At 39.3% G+C, this 20,394-nt stretch overlaps 1 protein-coding gene and 1 pseudogene across 1 annotated transcript; one reads left to right on the top strand and one right to left on the bottom strand.

The window, feature by feature from the left end:
* Positions 1 to 5,063: 5,063 nt before the first annotated feature.
* On the bottom strand, positions 5,064 to 6,299 carry LOC107490492 (uncharacterized). The gene has a single exon (XM_016111269.1). It carries the CDS (start codon positions 6,297 to 6,299, stop codon positions 5,064 to 5,066), a length of 1,236 nt encoding a protein of 411 aa, XP_015966755.1.
* Positions 6,300 to 14,798: 8,499 nt separating this feature from the next.
* Positions 14,799 to 20,394, top strand: part of LOC110281328 (pentatricopeptide repeat-containing protein At1g62930, chloroplastic-like) — an 11,387-nt pseudogene continuing 5,791 nt past the window's right edge.

Genomic DNA, 20,394 nt, shown 5'->3' with positions numbered 1-20,394 from the left:
AGGAAGGTTGCCGATGTGTTACTGGCAATCTTCGGGAGGAATCACGTGAATCCTCACCTCCTCATGGGTGACCGGAAAGCCGGTCGGAGCTATATTTGTGAGAAGTTTTTACTTGCTTTGTCTTTAGTTTCTTGCTTTCCCATTGTTTCCTTGTAACTAAAGGATTTTCTTTTCTTGTTTCAGTGGGAATGTCTGCCGAGATAACGGGTCTCCCTAACCTGTTCCAAACCTTCTTGTGTGCTAGTGACGATGAGGCGGGTAATGAGAAGTCGGCTGCTCCCCCGGAGGACGAGAACAAGGCCACTTCTGAGCAGGGGGCTGTGGCCGATGAGACCGGTACCTCGGCTCAGGCTGCCTTGGCTCAAAGCGACAAGGGAGTGCGCGTTTCCCCCTTCCGCGAAGTAGTCGGCACTGGGGGTTCGACGTCCAACCCCACTGTCAATGATGAGGTGGAGGAAGTGCCCAGCCTCAAAAGAAGGAGGGCGTCCAGCAGTCCCGAGGGGGTTCTCACTGTAATGGAGAAAAATTTTGATGCGGGAAATTTTATAGATTCTCAATTGATTCCCGGAACTGAGGAGCACTTCCACGAGTCATCTCTTGCCGGGCAAGCGAGGTGGATGTATCATACCCTCTTGCGCGGCGTGGTGATAGCTCGGAAGGCCGAGTTCGAGTTGTCGGGGATGGAATCTCTTCGCAGGAGGCTGGAGTCTGCTGGGAAGGCCAATAATGAGCTCAAACGCGAAGTTGAAACTCTCCGGGAGCAGCTGACCTAATCTAATGAGAAGCTTGACGCTACCGAGAAGAAAGCATCTGCTGCCGAGAAGAAGGCCTCTACTGATGAGAAGAAGTTGGAAGAGTCGGACGCCACGGTTTCCCGTCTTGTTGAGCAAGAGATGACTTTAGAGGGCCAGGTTGGTGCGGCCCAAGGGCGGGCGGCCACGTTAGAGAAGGAGAAGCAAGCTGTCGAAGCTGAGCTCGTAGCGTTGAAAACAAAGTATAAAGACATCGTCAAGCAGGGGAAGGGTGCGATCCTGGCAACCGAGGAGGCCCTTAAAGCTCAGGTCAAAATTGTTGCTCCTGATTTCGACACGCCGGCAATTGGAGTCTTCAAGGTGATCAAGGACGGGAAGATTGTTGACGTTCCCAAAAAGTGATTCCTCTCGTTTTGTATGAAACTTTTGGTTGGCCGTTTGTTTTGGCTTTTGTGAACAGTTGTTTTATTGGGTTTTTTGCCCATTTTGTTATAATTAATACTTTTATTCGTCTGGTAGTGTTGTCGTTCATATTCACCGTTATTGGTTTGTAGTTGTCGTTTGTGGAGCCAGGTTGTGGCTTTGTAGTGTAGCCGTTTGCTATTGTGGTGATTTATGGGCAACCGGGGTGATCAGTCCCGGGCCGCGCATTGTTGTCGATTTGTGAGGAATTCGCTTGCGTAGTGGGTTGTCCAGAAAAGGTGAACAAAACAAAAGAAACAAAATTTGCACAAGTATATCTTATTCGGTAATTGCGTAAAAGGCCCATAGACCATGACGAAAAGAACAATTTCGTGAATGAAATACTTAGCTCGATTGGTTGGCATGTCGCCTCATATACTAGGAGTAGAATCTTCTCAAGTTGTTCGCGTTCCACGTTCTTGGGACTTCTTTGTCATCGAGCCTTTCTAACTTGAAAGCGCCTTTGCCCATCACTTTTTTGATTCTATAGGGGCCTTCCCAGTTTGCCGCCAGCTTGCCTACTCCAGGGGTCGGTAAGCCGACGTCGTTACGCCTTAGGACGAGATCGTTCGGTTCAAACTCTCTTTTGAGCACTTTGGTGTTGTAGCGTAGGGCCATTCTTTGCTTCAGCGCTGTTTCCGCCAAATGGGCCATTTCTCTGGCTTCATCTATTAGGTCCTTCTCAACAGCTTCCCCCACTCCTTTCAAAAGTAGTCGCGGGCTCGGTTCCCCGATTTCCATTGGTATTACCGCATCTAACCCGTATGTCAGTCGGAAAGGGGTCTCCTTAGTGGAGGACTGTTCGGTCGTTCGGTAAGACCAGAGGACCGAGGCAAGCTCGTCGGCCCAAGCACCTTTTTTATTATCCAATCGCTTCTTAAGCCCTAACAGGATAATCTTGTTCGCGGACTCCACCTGTCCGTTTGTTTGGGGGTGCTCTACCGAGGAGAACTTCTGTCTTATACCCAGGCCGGTGAGGAACTCCATGAACTTCTTGTCGGTAAACTGTGTGCCGTTGTCCAAGACAACGACCTCTGGAATCCCGAATCGCGTTATCACCTGCCTCCACATGAATTTCCTGCAATTGGATGAGGATATGCTGGCCAGCGGCTCGACCTCTATCCATTTGGTGTAGTAATCAATGGCGACTATGAGGTACTTGACTTGCCCAGGACCAACTGGGAAGGGCCCCAAGAGATCGACTCCCCATTGTGAGAATGGTCGGGAAGACGTTAAGCGGCTTAGCTCGGAGACCGGTGCCCTGTGGAAATTAGCGTTCTCTTGACACTTGGTGCATTTTCTGACGAATTCTTTAGAGTCTGCCATCATTGATGGCCAATAGTACCCAGCTCGGATTAACTTTCTTGCTAAGGCTTTGCCCCTAATGTGATATCCGCAGCAACCTTCATGGACTTCCTTGAGGACGTAGTTCGTCTGGTCGGGGTGTAGGCATTTCAGTAGGGGCTGGTTGAGTCCTTTCTTGAATAGCTGTCCCTGGATGATCGCATACTTGGCCGCTTCCCTTCTTAGTCTCGTGGCATCCTTTTCGTCGTCGGGGAGTTTGCCGTTTTCTAAGAAGTTGGTGATGGGGTCCATCCATGAGGGGCCTAGCCTTGATAGGTGCAGAGTGACCGCCGGCTCCCTCATCATACCTTGGATGAGAGATCAGTTACCCTCTCCCGGCTTGGTGCTGGCCAGTTTTGATAGGAGATCTGCCCGTGTGTTCCTTTCTCTGGGCACGTGGTGGATCGTGACCTCTTCGAACTTTTGGCTCAAATCCTTGACCTTTTCCAAGTACTTTTGTAATAATGCGTCTCTGGCTTGATAGCTCCCATTTACCTGGGAGGTGATGACTTGTGAATCGCTGTATATCTTCAACCTCGTTGCTCCGACTTCCATTGCTAGGGCTAGGCCCCCTATGAGGGCTTCGTATTCTGCTTGGTTGTTCGAGACGGGAAATTCAAACTTGATCGACTGCTCGTATACGACCCCAGCCGGGCTTTCCAGAATGATTCCTGCGCCCCCGGACGTCTAGTTAGAGGCTCCATCCACGTGGAGCCTCCACCGTGTGCTCGTTTCTTCGGTTGGATCTCCCGTTACTTCTACCAGAAAATCTGCCATTACTTGCGCCTTGATTGCTTGTCGGGGTTCGTATCGTATGTCGTATTGGGAAAGTTCAATGGACCAAGTCATCATCCTTCCCGCCAAATCAGGTTTTTGAAGTACTTGTCAGATTCCCTGGTCCGTTCTCATGACAACCTGGTGACCTTGGAAGTATTGCTTTAATCTCCGCGAAGAGGTCAAGAGTGCCAGAGCTAGCTTTTCTAGTTTGCTGTACCTTAGTTTTGCCCTTGTAGGGCTCTGCTCACGAAATAGACTGGTTGTTGAGCCCTCCCTTCTTCTCGCACCAGAACCGCGGCCAGGGCTTCTCCAGTTATGGCGAGGTATAGGTATAATGGCTCCCCGTCCTTTGGCTTCCCGAGCACAGGGGGTGCCTCCAGGATTTCCTTGAAGTGTCTAAAGGCTTCCTCGCACGCGGGCGTCCATTCGAACGCTATCCCTTTCTTCATGAGGTTAAAGAAGGGCAGGGCCTTTGTTGCCGACGCTCCGAGAAATCGGGATAACGAGGTCAACCGCCCTGCCAACCTCTGGACGTCCTTGATACAACCTGGGCTCTTCATCTAGAGTATCGCTTGGCATTTCTCCGGGTTGGCTTCCACCCCTCTCTGGGTTATCATGAATCCTAGGAACTTTCCAGCTTCCATGGCGAAGGCACATTTGAGGGGGTTGAGCCTCATGCCGTGTTGTCGAAGAGAGGCGAATACGTTTGCCAGGTCATTCAGGAGATCGTCTACATATACTTCCACTGTTTTGCCTATGAGGTCGTGGAATATCTTGTTCATCAGCCTTTGGTATGTTGCCCCTGCGTTTTTTAGGCCGAATGGCATTACCTTATAACAGAAGGTTCCCCCGGCGTTATAAATGTTGTTTTGTCCTCGTCGGGACGGTGCATCGGTATCTGATTGTAGCCGGAGTAGGCGTCCATGAAGCTCAGATAACGGTAGCCCGCCGCAGTGTCGACGAGTGCGTCTATGTTGGGGAGGGGAAACAATCTTTAGGGCCTGCCTTGTTATTTTGTTAAGGTCGGAGTAGTCTACGCACATTCTCCATTTGCCGCTGTGCTTCCTTACGAGAACTACATTCGAGAGCCATGTCGAGTAGTCTAGTTCTCGTATGAAGCCTGCTTCTAGGAGGCTGGCCGTCTGCCTGGCCACCTCCTCTGCCCTCTCCCGTGACATCTTTCTCCTCCGTTGGGCTACGGACGTGCTTTCGGCTTGACGGCCAGGTGGTGTGACATAATTTCGGCGTCTATGCTTGGCATGTCGGCCGGTGTCCAGGCAAACAAATCCCTATTGGCCCTGATCATTTCCACCGAGGGCCCCTTCAATTCATATGGGAGATTCCTGTTGACGAACGTGAATTTTTCCTCCGTGTCGCTGACCATGATTTTTTCCAGGTCCCCCTCTGGTTCTGGTCTGGGTTTGTCGTCTACTCTGGCGTCCAGGTCGGCTAGGAACACCCCGGATGCCTCATTGGATTTCTTCCTTAGGGAGAGGCTGGTGTTATCGCAAGCGACTGCCGTCTCAAGGTCTGCTCTTATGGACCCTACGGATCCGTCATCGGTAACAAACTTCATGACTAGCAGCTTTGTGTTGATTATCGCTTCAACATCGTTAATCGTCTTTCTTCCCAAGATGATGTTGTAGGCAGTGGAATCTTGGAGGACCACGAACTCGGCCATTGTCGATCTTCGGCTTTGAGCCTGTCCTACTGAGATCGGCAGGGATATTACTCCATTAGGTTTGATGAAGTGGTCGCCCAACCCAATAACCCCGTGCTGGTGAGTAGATAGGTGGCGTCCCTTAGCACCAGTGCGTCAAACACGTTGCGGAACATGATATTCAAGTCTGCCCCTGTGTCAACAAGGATTCGTTTGACGAGGCCGGTTCCCACTCTGGCCGTGATGACCATGGGTGGGTTTTCAGGGGCCTCGTCGAACCACTGGTCTTCCGGGCCGAAAGAAATGGAAGGGGGCTTCTTAGAGCTTCGCACCAGCGAGGAGGAGACCGCCAAGACCTTAGCATCTTTTTTGTGCGCCGATCGTGACCTTGGCGCGGCGTTTTTGGCTGTCACCACATTTATCATGGTGAGGCCGTGATCTCTGTCTTCTGGCTCCTGTCGCCGCTTTGTTGACCGGGTTTTCCCTTCTTCGTCTTGGTCGCGATGACGCTTCCTCGGCTCCCTTATAAGATGGGAGAATTCTGTTAGCTTACCCTCCCTTATCGCTTGTTCCAGTGCGTCTTTCAAGTCAAAACAGTCCTGTGTTTGGTGACCATAGCCCTTGTGATAGTCACAATAAAGGTTCTTGCTTCCCCCTGTACGGTCCTTGAGTGGTCGAGGCTTCGGTAGGATTCCTTTCTCGGTAATTTGCTGATAAACTTCCGTGATGGGAAGAGTGAGCAGAGTGTAGTTGGTGAATTTCCCGACTCGGGGGAATGGCCTGGGTGCCTTGCTCGGCGCTCCTTCCCTGGCTTGTTCTTTTTGTCTTTCTCCGTTACCTTGCTGCCTAGGTTGGTTGTAGCCAGAGTGCCGTTTATTGGCAGCCACGACTTGGCTGACTTCCTCGTCATTTATGTACTCCTTGGCTACCGTTTGGATTTCATGCATCGTCCAAACTGGTTTCGTGGTAAGGTGCTTTCGAAAGTTCTCGTTGAGGAGGTCGTTCGTCAGACAAAGACTGGCCACCGAATCGGTTAGGCCATCGATTTCCAGGCATTCGTCGTTGAACCGGTCCAGGTATTTTCTGATCGGCTCCCCTTGTCTCTGGGTTATCCCCAGAAGGTTGATCGGGTGTTTTGCCTTTGCTATTCGTGTTGTGAATTGGGCTAGGAAAGCACGGCTGATGTCCGAAAACCCATAGATGGACCCCTGCGGGAGGCCGTTAAACCACCTGATCGCGGACCCCGCCAGGGTCACCGGAAAGGCTCGGCACCTCACCTCGTCCCCTACTCCCTCCAGATTCATCCTTGCTTCAAAGACTGTGAGGTGGATTTGTCGAAGTGCTTTGGCAACCGGACTTCGAGGATGGATCGGTGGAATGGGGTGGCGCCCATTATCACGGGTCGTCGTGTCCTCTCGGACCTCTCTCCCCCGTCTTCGCGATCTCGTCCCGTGTAGCGCATTTCCTTGCCCCGGGAGTAAATGATCATGTCGTTTCGTCTTCTCGGGATAGGTGACTCTTCTCAAGTGCTCTCCGCTTCCGTTCGGGATGCGGAGGCGTGTCGTAGATGACTTCGGCGGGAGTCTCTCTCTCGGCTTTCAGGAGATGGGGAGTAGCTAGGATCGGTGGTTCGTCGGTCGTGCTCCTGGTCGGCTAGCTGCCGTTCCAGGTTTTGGACCCTGTGGCGTAGCTCCTGCATTATTCTGGCGCTGTCGCCGCCAGTTCCTCCGAAGGGTCGCGTCCTTGCATGTGGTTCAGTGCGTTGACGGAGGGACCTTCGCCATCCTCTTGGCGAGGCGACGGAGGCTGCCCCCTCTGCTCTGGCTCCTCTGCCTAGGTCTCCGTCGTCCGGCACGACGTCCATTTAGGCGTTTTCCCCACATACGGCGCCAATGTTCGGTTGTTCGGATACCGGACGGTTCGGGTGGAATAGGGAGCGCTTTGGTCACGATCGTGCTTGGGTCTGGTCTACCGGGCAGCCGAGCTCTCGTTGTGGAAGGTGGGGGTGTCACCTGCAAAGACACTCCGACGCTCTAGTCAGTTAGTGCGCAGGTGAGAAAGTGGGTAGATTGGATATGTGACGTACCTTGGGGGAGGGGTAGGACCCTCCCCTTATATACTATGTCAGGTGTGGGTCCCATGAGGACAGAACCCACCTTCTCCGAAGCTTTCCTGCACAGCTGTGGTGGCCAGCTGTCCTAGCCACGTGTGCGGGTCGGATATGGGTGCGTTGTCCGACCGTTCAGGTCGGGTGGTTGTTGGGTCGGGTCGGCCCAAGTCTCTTTTTTGGGCCAGGCCGTAACAGTTTGTAAATGATGGATTTTATTCTAATTGGACTACTCCACTTGTATGTTACGTCTAATTCTTCTCATAGTCATGACGGAGATTTATCCGCTATAATCTCAAATTTGAAATGCGTGCTTAGAAAATCATTACAATTTAGCTAATTTTGGCTGCGTTTGTTTTGTGGACAGGATAGAACATGATATTGGGACAAAAATAATAGAACAGAGATATTAAAAATTATCCTTTATGTATTGTGTTTGGATATAATGTATAATACACTAATATAATGTCCAATTTTATGTTTGGATACACATAGATAAGATTAAAATATTATGCAAAATGACTAAAATAAACATATCTTTCATACCCTCCTTTTCTTCTCTCTGTCTCTCACTCCTTTCTTGACGTCTAACCCTTCCCTTTGCTAAAAGCCGGTGGAGGAATGATATCTGCTATACTTGCTAAACTCTACTTCTACCAATTCAAAATTTTTTGGGTACAATTTATTTACGTATTTTTTTAATTTTCTATTTTTCTACATCTAAAATTTTTATTGTGTAAATTGAAAGATCCAACAAGTGTTGGTTTTGATCTTTTTACCCCAACTAAAAGAACAAGAAGAAGAACACAACGAAAAAAGATGAACACAAAAATAGAGAAAGAGTAGGGAGAAGAAAGTACCTCTCTATATTCTCTGAGTACCTCTCTGAGAACAACAATATAGAAAAGAAGCTCAAATTAGAATTTGTTTAAAAAGGGGTAATTATTTATGGGCAAAAAGAAAAAAAATTTCATTAAAGATCCGTGTCCACCCTTCCAAATTCCGTGTTCATCATTATCCTTCGTTTAAAACGGCACAAAAAAAATAAAGAATACTATCCTAGAGACAATGTGCCCAGTATCCACATCTCTTTATCCAAACACTTTTTAGATGTTTATTGTCCATGTCTCTATGTCCTGTCCACTCAATCCACAATCTTAAACTAAAAGAAGGTCCCTCCAAATTGCAAAAAGCTCACATTAGATTATGGACCAATGAAGAGAGCTACTAAAACAACTCGGAATCCAACCCCATTAGAATTTCTAATAAGATAATCAAATTTAGCCAAGCTCAAATCAGTAAACAAACTAGCATCACAATTAACTTTAAAATTATTATCTATAGGAGGCATAGTTATCAGAATCGAACCGGTAATTGACCCGGTCATACGACTGGGTTACTGGGTCACTAGTTCAACCGGTGAGTCACTGATTTACCCAGTTGACCCGGTCATAATTAAATAAAAATATAAAATTATAAAAATAAAATTAAAATTAAAAGTTAAATGCATATTTTTAAAAATATATTAATAATAATTAAATATCAATTCTTAGATATAATTTATATTGCAAAAAGACATAATAAATTAGTTACTAATACAAAATATTTTTTCAATTTAAATGAACAAAAAAAATAAAAGATAATACAATCAATATCAATATATTAATATATTTATATACTATGTGTTGTTGCTTGTTTGATATTCAGGTGAATCCATGCTTAAAAGTATAAAAAAAACAAAAAATCATTCAGGTTTTGTTATATATATATATATATATATATGCACTCATGCAGTCCCGTGTTCGAGCTCCGTACTAAACATTTTTGAGGCTAGTAGAGGGAGATCCTACGATGGTTCGGCGGTCTGCGGGTGCACCGTGGACCCGCGCGCGGGTCTAGCACGAATTGGCCGGTTTTCAACGGGTTTGACCACTGTTGACCGATTCAAATGCATATCCGGTCTAACTTACTGACTGAACCGGTTCCCAGTTCACCAATTTTTGGTCAAACTGGCTAGTTCGATCCGGTTTTGATAACTATGATAGGAGGTTCCCGGGATAAATGGTACCTGTTCATATATAACCTTGGATCCATGACTGTACTACTGATGAGAGCAACCACCTTATGATTTGTTTGATAATTTTCAACATTGAAAATGTCATTATACCTATGCCTCTACAACCACCACACTCCGGCCCCCTAAAAGAGCCTCCTTACCAGATATGACCTTTCGAAACCAAGCTTCCATAAAGAAGCCTTCAACCGAATCAATAACTTGAGGATCTAGTATCTGCCAAATAAATTTGGAATATACACAATCTCTAAGGTAATGTTCTATTGTTTTCGAAGTTAGATTGCATCTCTGACACATAACCAAACTAGCTAGATGCCGCGTGAAGCAGAAAACTTTCATTAGAAAAGCGTTAGAAACCCTAAACCATACAGTCAATTTGATCTTTTCTGGAATATTCAAGTGCCAAAGCTAGTTCCAGTTGCTATTTTCATTCCAATTCAATTTATTCTTTAACAACCAATGATAAGCCTCTCTTGCACTATACCTTTTTGTCTCTGCAGGCCACCAACTCCACCCTGGTTCCATGTCAGCCAAAGTGGGATAGTACAGGTAGTGAATGAAATGCTTAACCTCAAGAGGAATTGTTGATGCAAGTCTCTCCACCTCCCAAGATTCATCATGCCACAAATTTGCTACTACAAAATTGGACTCAGATATGTGAACATAGGAACAATATCACAAAGCCTTCCAAAAGGAGTCCACTCATCATACCACACAGATTGCTGCACATCTCCAACATTCCATCTGAAACCATTCTTAAGAGTATCAAATGTTTTGAGAATGTTCTTCCAAATGGTTGAAGCATTCTGACTATTGTTGTTGCTAAGAAAAGTTGAATTTCGAAAATATTTATGCATCATAACCTAAACCCACAACTTGTCTCTATTATTGAAGCAATCCCAAACCAATTTGCTAAGAAGCGCCATGTTAGCTGAGTAGGTGTCCCTAACACCTAAACCACCCGTCCTTTAGGAGTTATAGCAACATCCCACTTAAGCAACGACAATCCTCTCCCATTAGTTTGGCTGTTCCATAAAAATTGTCTCATCAAAGAATCTATTTTTCACAAGTATACTTCGAAAGAAGAGCAATCTACATGTTGTAAATTGGAATAGAAGCCATTACCGATTTAACCAAATAAAGTCTTTCTGTCTTATTCAGCAAACACCCCTTTCAACTAGCAAGCTTCTTTTGAATCTTTTCAATAATATCTTAAGCCATCCTCTGGAAGACCTTTCATGCCCAATATTCATCCCTAGATATCTTCCCAAGTCCTGACAAAAGCGGATAGTAGAAACTCCCAAGGGCACCTCTTTTCTTCTCTCAGAGATATTCTTTGAGCATTGAGCCTTATATTTACTAAGGTTCACCTTCAATCCTGATGCTTTGAAAAATAACTCCATAGTTCGCATAACCTCCCCTACCTGAGCTTTCGTAGCTTTACAAAAAAGCAGGAGATCGTCGGCAAACATCAAATGGGATATTTATAGCCATATCTGGAGACCAACACAGGTATCCACAACCCTTGAAAAATTCGATGAGTAATAAAACAAGCAAGAGCCTCCATACAAAGCATAAAAAAATATGGGAACATGGGATCTCCTTGCCTCAAATCCCTCTTCCGGTTGAAATTCTGAAGTCTCTCACTATTCCACAAGATAGCCAAGAAATATGACGTCACACAGGCCATAATAAGATTAATAGTAGCTCCCGAGAAACTAAATCTGACCAACGAAGCTTCAAAGAATCTCCAATCCACCTTGTCATAAGTTTTTTCTAAATCAATCTTGAACGCCATAGTCCCTTTTCTAGACTTAGTGTTCCTCATGAAATGCATAATTTTCTGTGCAACAATGATGTTCTCCGTAATTTCTCTTTCCAAAATAAAACCACCCTGGAGTGGGCCGATGATCTCCAAAAGAAATGGTCTGACCTTGATCACCAGCACTTTTGAAATAATTTTGTAAAGAACATTACATAAACTAATAGGACGAAAATCTCTTAATGAAGAAGGAGCTTCTACTTTAGAAATCAGAACAATAAAGGTCTCAAAAATAGCGGAATTTATAATCTCGCTCTCAAATGCTCTCTTGACTAACCCCCACACATCATAACTAAGAGAGTCCCAAAATTTTTTATAAAACAGAGCTTGAAAACCATTCGGCCCAAGAGCTTTGAGAGAATTCATGATCATTACAGCTCTTTTAACCTCTTCTAATGGCACCGGTTCAACAAATCTTCGACAGGCCTCATTGCTAAGAGAGGGACATGAGAAATCTCCCATAGCATTCAGGTCAATATTCTCCCTTGTAAAAAATAGTTTTTGAAAGAAACAATTTGTTTTCTGCTCAAGCACCTGCGTCTTAGTGGCCGAGGTTTCATCATCTAATAACAACTCATGGATCTTATTTCTCTTTCGCCTAATAACTGTCTGCAGGTAAAAAAAATTAGTATTTCTGTCACTACATCAAACTCACTGCTCTCTAGATTTTTGGTACCACAGAAACTCTTTCTGAAGAAAGATAGAATTTAGCTCCTCCTGAATATCTTATTCTTTTACCTTCAACTCTAGATCTTTTTCACTCTCAAAAAAAATCTGAACATCGTTCAGTTAAAAAAATTCAATTTAAAAATTTATTTATTTTTTTTGAAAATGTAGACTTCTACGAGTTTAAACAATTCAAACTTTAACTGTCAATATAAAAGATTGACTAAAAAAATATTTTAAAAGATACCTAGTTAAACTAAAATTTCACACAGTTTAAGGACAGAAATTATATTCTTCACGGAATTTCTTTTTATATTTGGTTGCTTGTTCTTAAAAAACTAAGCGTGTGACTGGAGGCGCAAAAAAATTGACACAAAAGTTCACCAAATATTTTACTAAAAAGAAATATAATATAACAAAGTTTTAAACTTAGATAAATATTCTCCTCTAATAAAATCTCTAATAATGAAATAAGAAGTGATAGTTGGTGACACTACTCCACCTTATCCGAATCTCATCCAAAGAACTTTTAATCGGGTAATTACTTTACCCAAACGAAATACTTGATACAGAAATATAAAGTAGTAATTTGTGATATTCTATCCAAAATCAAGTCCTAATTACACTAATAATACCTATCAGTACTAAATTAAATTGTGTAAATACTCAAACAAATACAAATAAAAAATACCAATATACACGACTATTCTCCTCTAAACACTCATTGCATTATTTAACTCCTATAATTTCAGTCTAAGCTAACCAAATCACCTATTTATATTAATTAGGTAGTAAAATTACATTACAAATGTGACAACTTGTAATATCATCAACTTATGTATAAGAGTTGTAAAATGCTGACTTTTAAATTAAAATCTTTGACCAAATAACTATTTTTTTTACCTTTGAATTGGTCAAACTTTACAAATAATACACTTTTTAGTAATATACATGTATTTAATAGTGTCTTATCATGTTTATATTCAATCATGATTTAAAAATTGGTATCACTAAAAAATATTTAAAATAATTTATATTCTCAATAAAATAAAATTTTTACCTTTTAAATTTTTTTAATGGATCAATAATTGATTTTTGTTAGTTTACTCAATTTTGTTTTTTGTCTTAAAAAAGAGATTGAGTAGCCAATTCAAACACATTAATTGTACTAATTATCATAAAATTACTTCTTCTAAAAATTTAAGTTGATAAGAGGAGATAATATAAATGATTATACTTCTAATACTAACAAATAGGAGAATATTTTTTTAATATTTTTTTTAAATATAATCTTTTATATACAATCTTTAAGTGAAATAAAAAAAAATGCAAAGAAAATTTGATGTAATGAAAAATTACACCTAATAATATGATAAATAATTAAAGAGAAACCGCCAAAAAATGCACATGAATTATCTTGACGAGATAAAAATATTCTCAAATTTTATTATTAACAAAAATGTTCTCAAATAATTTCAAAATGTATAAAAAAATATCATGTCGTGATTAAAAACCTGCTTTTTTAACGGAAAAATATGGTGTGACTCACTTGCTATATAAGGAGCTCCATTGCCACATTATTCCTTTTTGTTAACATAGAATGTCTTAATTCATGGGTGAGCACTTTGTCACGTTTTAAAATTATTCGAAAACATTTTTATCGATAATAAAATTTAAGAATATTTTTGTGAATGATAAAATAATTCGGATGTATTTTTGTGGTTTATTTATTCTATGTTAAAAGTTGAGTGAACTATCATCAGTATAAAGCATTTCTTCAAATAAGATAACGACGAAAGAGTGAATCGCTAGGACGTTGAATGTAAGAATGTTATCATTGTCAACCTTAAGGATCACTTAAACTTTTAGGTACTCTTCTCCAAATCTCTAATTTTGTTCCACACTTCACTCTCCCTCATTTCCTTCTTCTTCATCTTCAATCTCATCCCTTCATTCTCGTTCTAAGCCCATCCAATCGCCAAGTTAATAAAAGTAGAGTTAACTATCAATTTGGTATATGACAGATTCACGCGTTGACAAAAAATTTCTGAAATTTTTTTTGATAAAATAGTCTTTGAATGATTTAAAATTGTGACAAAAATAACCAATAAATATTATATTTTTTATAAGTGGCAAAAACTTTTATATTTAATAAATGACAAATTCATTTGATCTTAATTTTGTGACAACATTTGAATAAATATTTATAAGGTGCATACAAAAATTTAGAGCAAACTTTGATCTCTATTTCTTTTCAAAATAATGTGGCCATTCTCGATGAATTTTTTTATAAAAAAATTTACTTGACATAATAGTTACCAAAATTTAAGAATAGAAAGATCTTATTTTTCTAATAATGTGTATAAAAATTTATATTAAAATTTGACCCCTAAAATTATATTTTAGAATATATATTTAATATCTAGATTTTTTGCGTGTTTTTAAATCTTTAAGTAGTTTATTTGTCATTAGCATCTTTAGAGGTTATTTTTATTAGCGATGTGAATTTTTAAGTACCATTTTAGCTGTTGGCCAATAGGTTATTGCATGCACAAAATGGAATTCAAATCTCGAGACTTATTTAAGCAGACAAGAGAATTGACTACTTGATCCATCCAAATTGATTATTTGGTAAAAGTAACTAATTTTTAATAATGAATCATCTCAATTTTTTTTTATTAAACCTTGTTGTGAGGGCCGTTTAAAATTTTCTCTTAAAAGAATAATTTCCAATAAATTCGATAATATTCTCACTCTCTAATATGTTTAGTTGAAAGAAAAAAATAAAAAAAGTAAATAAAAAAATAAAAAAATTGAATATATTTTTATTTTTCTTAAATATATTTAAATAAAAAATATTATAAAAAATAATTTTATTTTTATATTATAAAATATATTAAAAAAAAGAATAATATTAAAAATAAAAAACATAACAATTTTTTTACACCATTTTCTTTTAATATTAAAAAAATTTATTAAATCCCATCAACTTTTTCACATTATTCAACTTTTTATTCCTAATTTTTTTTTTCTGACCAAACGATAAAAAATAATTATTTTTCTTTAATTACTTCTCGTCTCTTTTTCTTTGTTTCTATTTTCCTCCTCAAATCAACATAGTAAGATGGAAAGCACTCTTCGACTCGACGCATTCCATTTTAGATTTTACCATACTCCTCTTGAGTTTGATTGCAAGAAAAGAATGTTGTCATTGTTCTCTTCCTCACAAATCAAATTAAGGTATGCTTTTCAATTCCCAAATTCTGTTCCCCACTCCGCTCTCCGTCTTTGCTTCCCTTCAACTTCATCCCTACACTCTCACTCTCACTCCCAATCACTTGATGAAGCTGTTGATTCCTTCACTCGCATGCTCTCTATGCGTCGCCCTCCATCCATCATCCAATTCACCAAGATTTTGGGATCTCTTGCCAACACCAACCATTTTCCCACCGCCATTTCCTTTTTCAGCAATTGCAAGCCAGGGGAATCGCTCCCGACTTATTCACTTTGAATATCTTAATCAATTGTTGTTGCGGCATGGGTCGTATGACGCTTGCTTTCTCTGCTTTCGCTAAGATTTTCAGGATGGGTTTTCAGCCTGATGCCGTAACCTTGACAACAATCCTAAAAGGCCTCTGTCTCTGTGGTAATGTTGAAAAAGCACTGCACTTTCATGCCACAGTGCTGGCTTATGGATTTCACTTCGACCAAGTTACTTATGGGACCTTGATCAATGGGCTCTGTAAGAACGGACACACATCAGCTGCTATTCAAGTGTTGAGAAAGATCCCACGGCATGGAATTGTTCCTAATGTCGTAATGTACAGCGCAATTATTGATAGCCTCTGCAAGGTTGCGCTTGTAAGTGATGCTTTTCATTTATATTCTGAAATGCTTGCTAAGGGAATTTCTCCCAATGTTATCACTTACAATACTCTAATTTATGGATTGTGCCTTGCGGGTCAACTCAAGGAAGCCGTTCTTTTGCTAAATGATATGATTCTCATAAACATTAATCCAGATGTTTATACCTATAGTACTTTGATCGATGGGCTATGCAAGGAAGGAAAGATCAAAGATGCTAAGAATGTGTTGGCTGTGATGACAAAACATGGTGTGAAACCAAATGTGGTTACTTATAACAGCTTAATGGACGGATATTGTTTGGTTAATCAGGTAAATAAGGCAAAATATGTATTCAACACAATGGCCGAGAGTAGAGCGTTTCCTAATGTTCGGAGTTATAATATCATGATTAATGGTTTTTGTAAGAGTAAAATGATAGATGACGCCTTGAATCTCTTCGAAGCGATGCATCGCAAGAACTTGGTTCCTGACACAGTAACTTACAGTACTCTAATTGATGGCTTGGGAAAATCAAGGAGAATCCTTTGTGCCTTTGAGCTTCTTGAAAAGATGCATGATCGAGGTCAACCCGCTAATATAGTCACTTACAATTCCTTCTTGGATGCTTTGTTCAATATCAAACAACATGACAAGGCACTTATGTTATTCAATCAAATGAAAGAGAGTGGCATTGTTCCAGATATATATACATACACCATACTTATAGATGGCTTGTGCAAAAGTGGAAGACTTAAAAATGCAAAAGAGATATTTCAAGATCTTTCAGTTAAAGGCTGTTCTCCAAATGTGAGGACTTACAATATTATGATCCATGGGCTCTGCAAAGAGGGATTGTTTGAAGAAGCACTGGCCCTGCTGTCGGAAATGGAAGACAATGGTTGCTTACCAGATGCTGTGACTTTTGAAACTGTTATTCGTGCTTTGTTTGAAAAAGATGAGAATGACATGGCGGAAAAACTTCTTCGGGAAATGGTTGCTAGAGGCTTATTGAATTGATAAAAGAAGGTAATATACATAAACTAGAATTGAAATTACATCTCATTGTTGCTGAATATGTATCATAGTTTTGTAAATTCTGTGTCTGTTGGGTCAGAGGACTATGGCAATGCCATAACATTAATTAATTTTGCACTTTCGATTTTTGCAATTGCTATCATCCTTTTGAATTCCACTACTTTATTGATTCTTTAGTTGATATTCCTAGTTATAGCTTACAAATTTAGTGTTTAAGATCTCTTTATAGCAATAGTGTTCTTTACTGTTATTCTATGAGATCATGTATTTATCATGCTACAAACTAAGCAAAACTAAAAAGATTGAAAATTTTGTTTTGTTGTTTGTTCTCTGCTACTCTGTTGTGAAACTTATTTTTCCGTATCTTTGTAGGTACCATATATATATATATATATATATATATATATATATATTCTTAGATAAATTACTTCATTATTTCTTGTGTAGACATTATTCCATTGTCTCTAAGTCTCTGTTTATTAGCATTTTAAAAGAAGTTACTTGCTTGGAGTTTGTTATGTGGTGTTTGTGATGGGGGTGTTAAAAGTGAAACAATACAGAATTCTTTGAGTTTTCGCTAATTTTGCCTCCAATTCCTAATTTTCCCTGCACATATCCTTCCAATTCCTAATTTTCGATCATCATCATTCAATAATAATTTTTCTCTCCAAATGAATTTTTTTATTACCATCATTCAACAATAGCGAACACTTTCAGGACTCAAATAATAGTACGATAGCTCCAGCATCATTGTACTTGTTTTGTTCTTATCAAATTTAACACTCATGCTTTACTTTAAAAATTTTTTTTTTGGTAAAGTTTTATTTCAGAAGTCAATTACATTATTTTTTGTCAATATGACTTCTTCAGCCATCATAACCTATACGTATAATATACATGTTATGTAATTTTTTTGTCATTGTAGATTTATAGTACAAATTCTATGTTATTATTTTTATCGTATTTGTTACGTATATAAGGGCATTTAAGTAAATTCTTCTTCACGGGAATTTCACATGTTTCCGTTGAGCGGGTACCTCAATCCCAAAATTTGAGTGTCACTTGATGTTCAAAGTTACAATATCATGATTAATGGCTTGTGCAAAAGTAAAATGGTAGATGACACCTTGAGTCTCTTTGAAAAAATGTGTCGCAAGGACTTGGTTCTAGACACGATAACTTTTAGTATTCTTATTGATGGCTGTGCAAATTAGGGAGAATATCTTGTGCTTCAAAGCTTCTTGTTGAGATGCATGATAAAGGTCAACCTGCTGATATAATCACATACAATTCCTTTCTTGATGCTTTATGCAAAAACCATCATGTTGACAAAGCACTTGTTTTATTCAACACAATTAAAGATCAAGGCATTCGCCCAAATATATGTACATACAACATACTTATAGATGGCTTGTGCAAAAGTGGAAGATTTAAAAATGTAAAAGATTTTTCAAGATCTTTCTGTTAAAGGCTATCGGTCAAATGTGTGGAAATACACCATTATGATCAATGGGCTTTGCAAAGAGGGCCTGCTTCATGAAGCATTGGCTTTCTTGTCAAAAATGGAAGATAATGGTTGCTTACCAAATGCTGTGACTTATGAAATAATCATTCGTGCTTTGTTTGAAAAAGGTGAAAATGATAACGCGGAGAAACTTCTTCATGAAATGATATCTAGCGGCCTATTGCAAGGAGAAAAGTAGGTGAGATTCTTCTTGTTAGACATCACAAAAGGTTGTTTGTATCTCTTTCTTTTTAACTTGTGTTTTGTTACCTTCTTCCTAATCATCTATCTATTCCATATTATTGATGCTTCTGATTCTTTCTCTACATGATGGTGATTCTTTGTTCTGTTTAGCCACACTTAGATATTTTCTGTCATTGCTAATTTGATGTCTTTTTGTGTCAAGGTGGTTGTCACATGTGTCTTGTGGGGGGTATATTGTTATTTCCTTTTTCTATTATATTTGTGCTTTGATGTTAAGTTATTCCTAAGGGAATCACTTGTTAAGTTTCTCTACACTCTTGTTATTGTCTTCCATTCTTTTCATTTTCCCATGCAGCAATATACTTGCTGATATGTTTTAGTGATTATTAGTTTACAGAGGTTTTCTACTTAGTTTTTGCTTCTTCTTGTTGTTACTAGATTAACCTTCTGAGACTTACCTAAACAAGTGAAAATGTAGATGTTCTTTCAAGAGTTTGTAGTAACTAGTAAGCATGCAATGCTTTTTTATGTGTTCAACCTTTATCGTATTTGCTTTAGCTCTACTATGCAGATGGTGAAGATAGAGAATCATTATGGACATGCATATGTGATACCAATGGATTCCCTAAAGCGGCAGTAGGTGTTCATAGCTCTAGTTGCTTTAATCTTGCAACTGCACCTGGGGTATCTTCCTTATTCCGTTTTGCTTCCAACTTGGAAGCTTTTCAATGCTGCTAGTGCTAAACCAATTATTATTGTGCTTCTGATAATATGGCTGCAATTGCAGTTGCACACCACAATTTAAAACCCTTTACTTAACTTTCGTTTTGTAGATTTAAACCATGATTTGAAACCCTTGTAATATTTTTTCAATTATATATCTCGACGGCCTTATTGGTGAACTGCTACTTTGTGGGGAAAAAAAAAAAATTTAATCCCAACTTATTGCATCGAGAAGGCAATTATAGACTTAATAGTTAAAGAATTATATATCTTGGTGACGCTTAAAAATTATATAAAAATTACATTTGATATTGTCAATTATCAATTATATGAAATAAAAAAAAATCATGGTCCGAAATAATCTACAATTCTACATAAAAAGGAGAGAAAAAAAAGTGAATTGATTTAAGAATAAATTATTATATAAATTCTTCTTTAGCAAAGTCTGTTTTCAATAAAGGGGTGAGTTATATGGATCAAAGACGTCATTGTGTGGTGTGGCCATGCATTGTGATGCGACATTGTTTTACATTGGTTGTTGAGACTAAACAACCCTCTTCATTTTTTCGGATTTGGAATGTAAACATAGGCCGAATTAAATTATCATATAAATTAGAAATAATTAAATAATTTTATTTAAAAAAAATAATTAAAATGTCTAAAGAATTGTTCGTCAGCCAACAATATTTGTGTTCTACTTTTATGTTCTTATATTTAAAATAAGGGTAGTATTAGGGAGTTAATGACCTAAGCGTACAATTTGTTAAATCTTTGGTCCATGAATAAAATGAACATCATTCATACTATTCAGAATAAAATACCAGGGATAATAAACATCTCATGTCATAAAATCACTCATCCCAAAAACTTAAATTGATTTTGGAATTCACCAAAGATCGAACCCTTGACCTTTTGGATCTAGAGTTCTAATACCATGTCATGAACCCACTCATTCCAAAAACGTAACCTAACAGGACAATATAACACTAATGGTCATATCTCTAATACTTCCTAAACCTCCATTGTACACATTGTACGCTTAGACCATTGGCTCCCTATACTTTCTCTTAAAATAAAGTACACACAAATCTCATTCGTATAGAGTCATGGACCTAGTAAGAACATTAAGAATATTTCCTTTTCGGTTTTCTAAGGAAAAAACACAATGACTAATCTTTTTGCTACAAATCATCCTATTAAGAACAAATGACTAGTTACAAGATGCTTTTCATGACTAAAATAGGATTCAAACTTCTAACTTCTTAATCAAGGGACCGAATGATAAAATACGAAACCATACTCAAGCAGTTATATCACCAATAATATGATCACACATAGCAATGTAATGTCCAAATAATCCATATCACATTTATATCACTTATAATAAGCGAGCCTTCTCGCATATGAAAGTCTTGTGA

Source organism: Arachis duranensis, chromosome 5, assembly GCF_000817695.3.
Source record: "Arachis duranensis cultivar V14167 chromosome 5, aradu.V14167.gnm2.J7QH, whole genome shotgun sequence".
NCBI classification, from domain to species: domain Eukaryota; kingdom Viridiplantae; phylum Streptophyta; class Magnoliopsida; order Fabales; family Fabaceae; genus Arachis; species Arachis duranensis.
The sequence above is the reverse complement of the archived record's forward strand: the minus strand, read 5'-3'. Positions and strand labels throughout refer to the sequence as shown.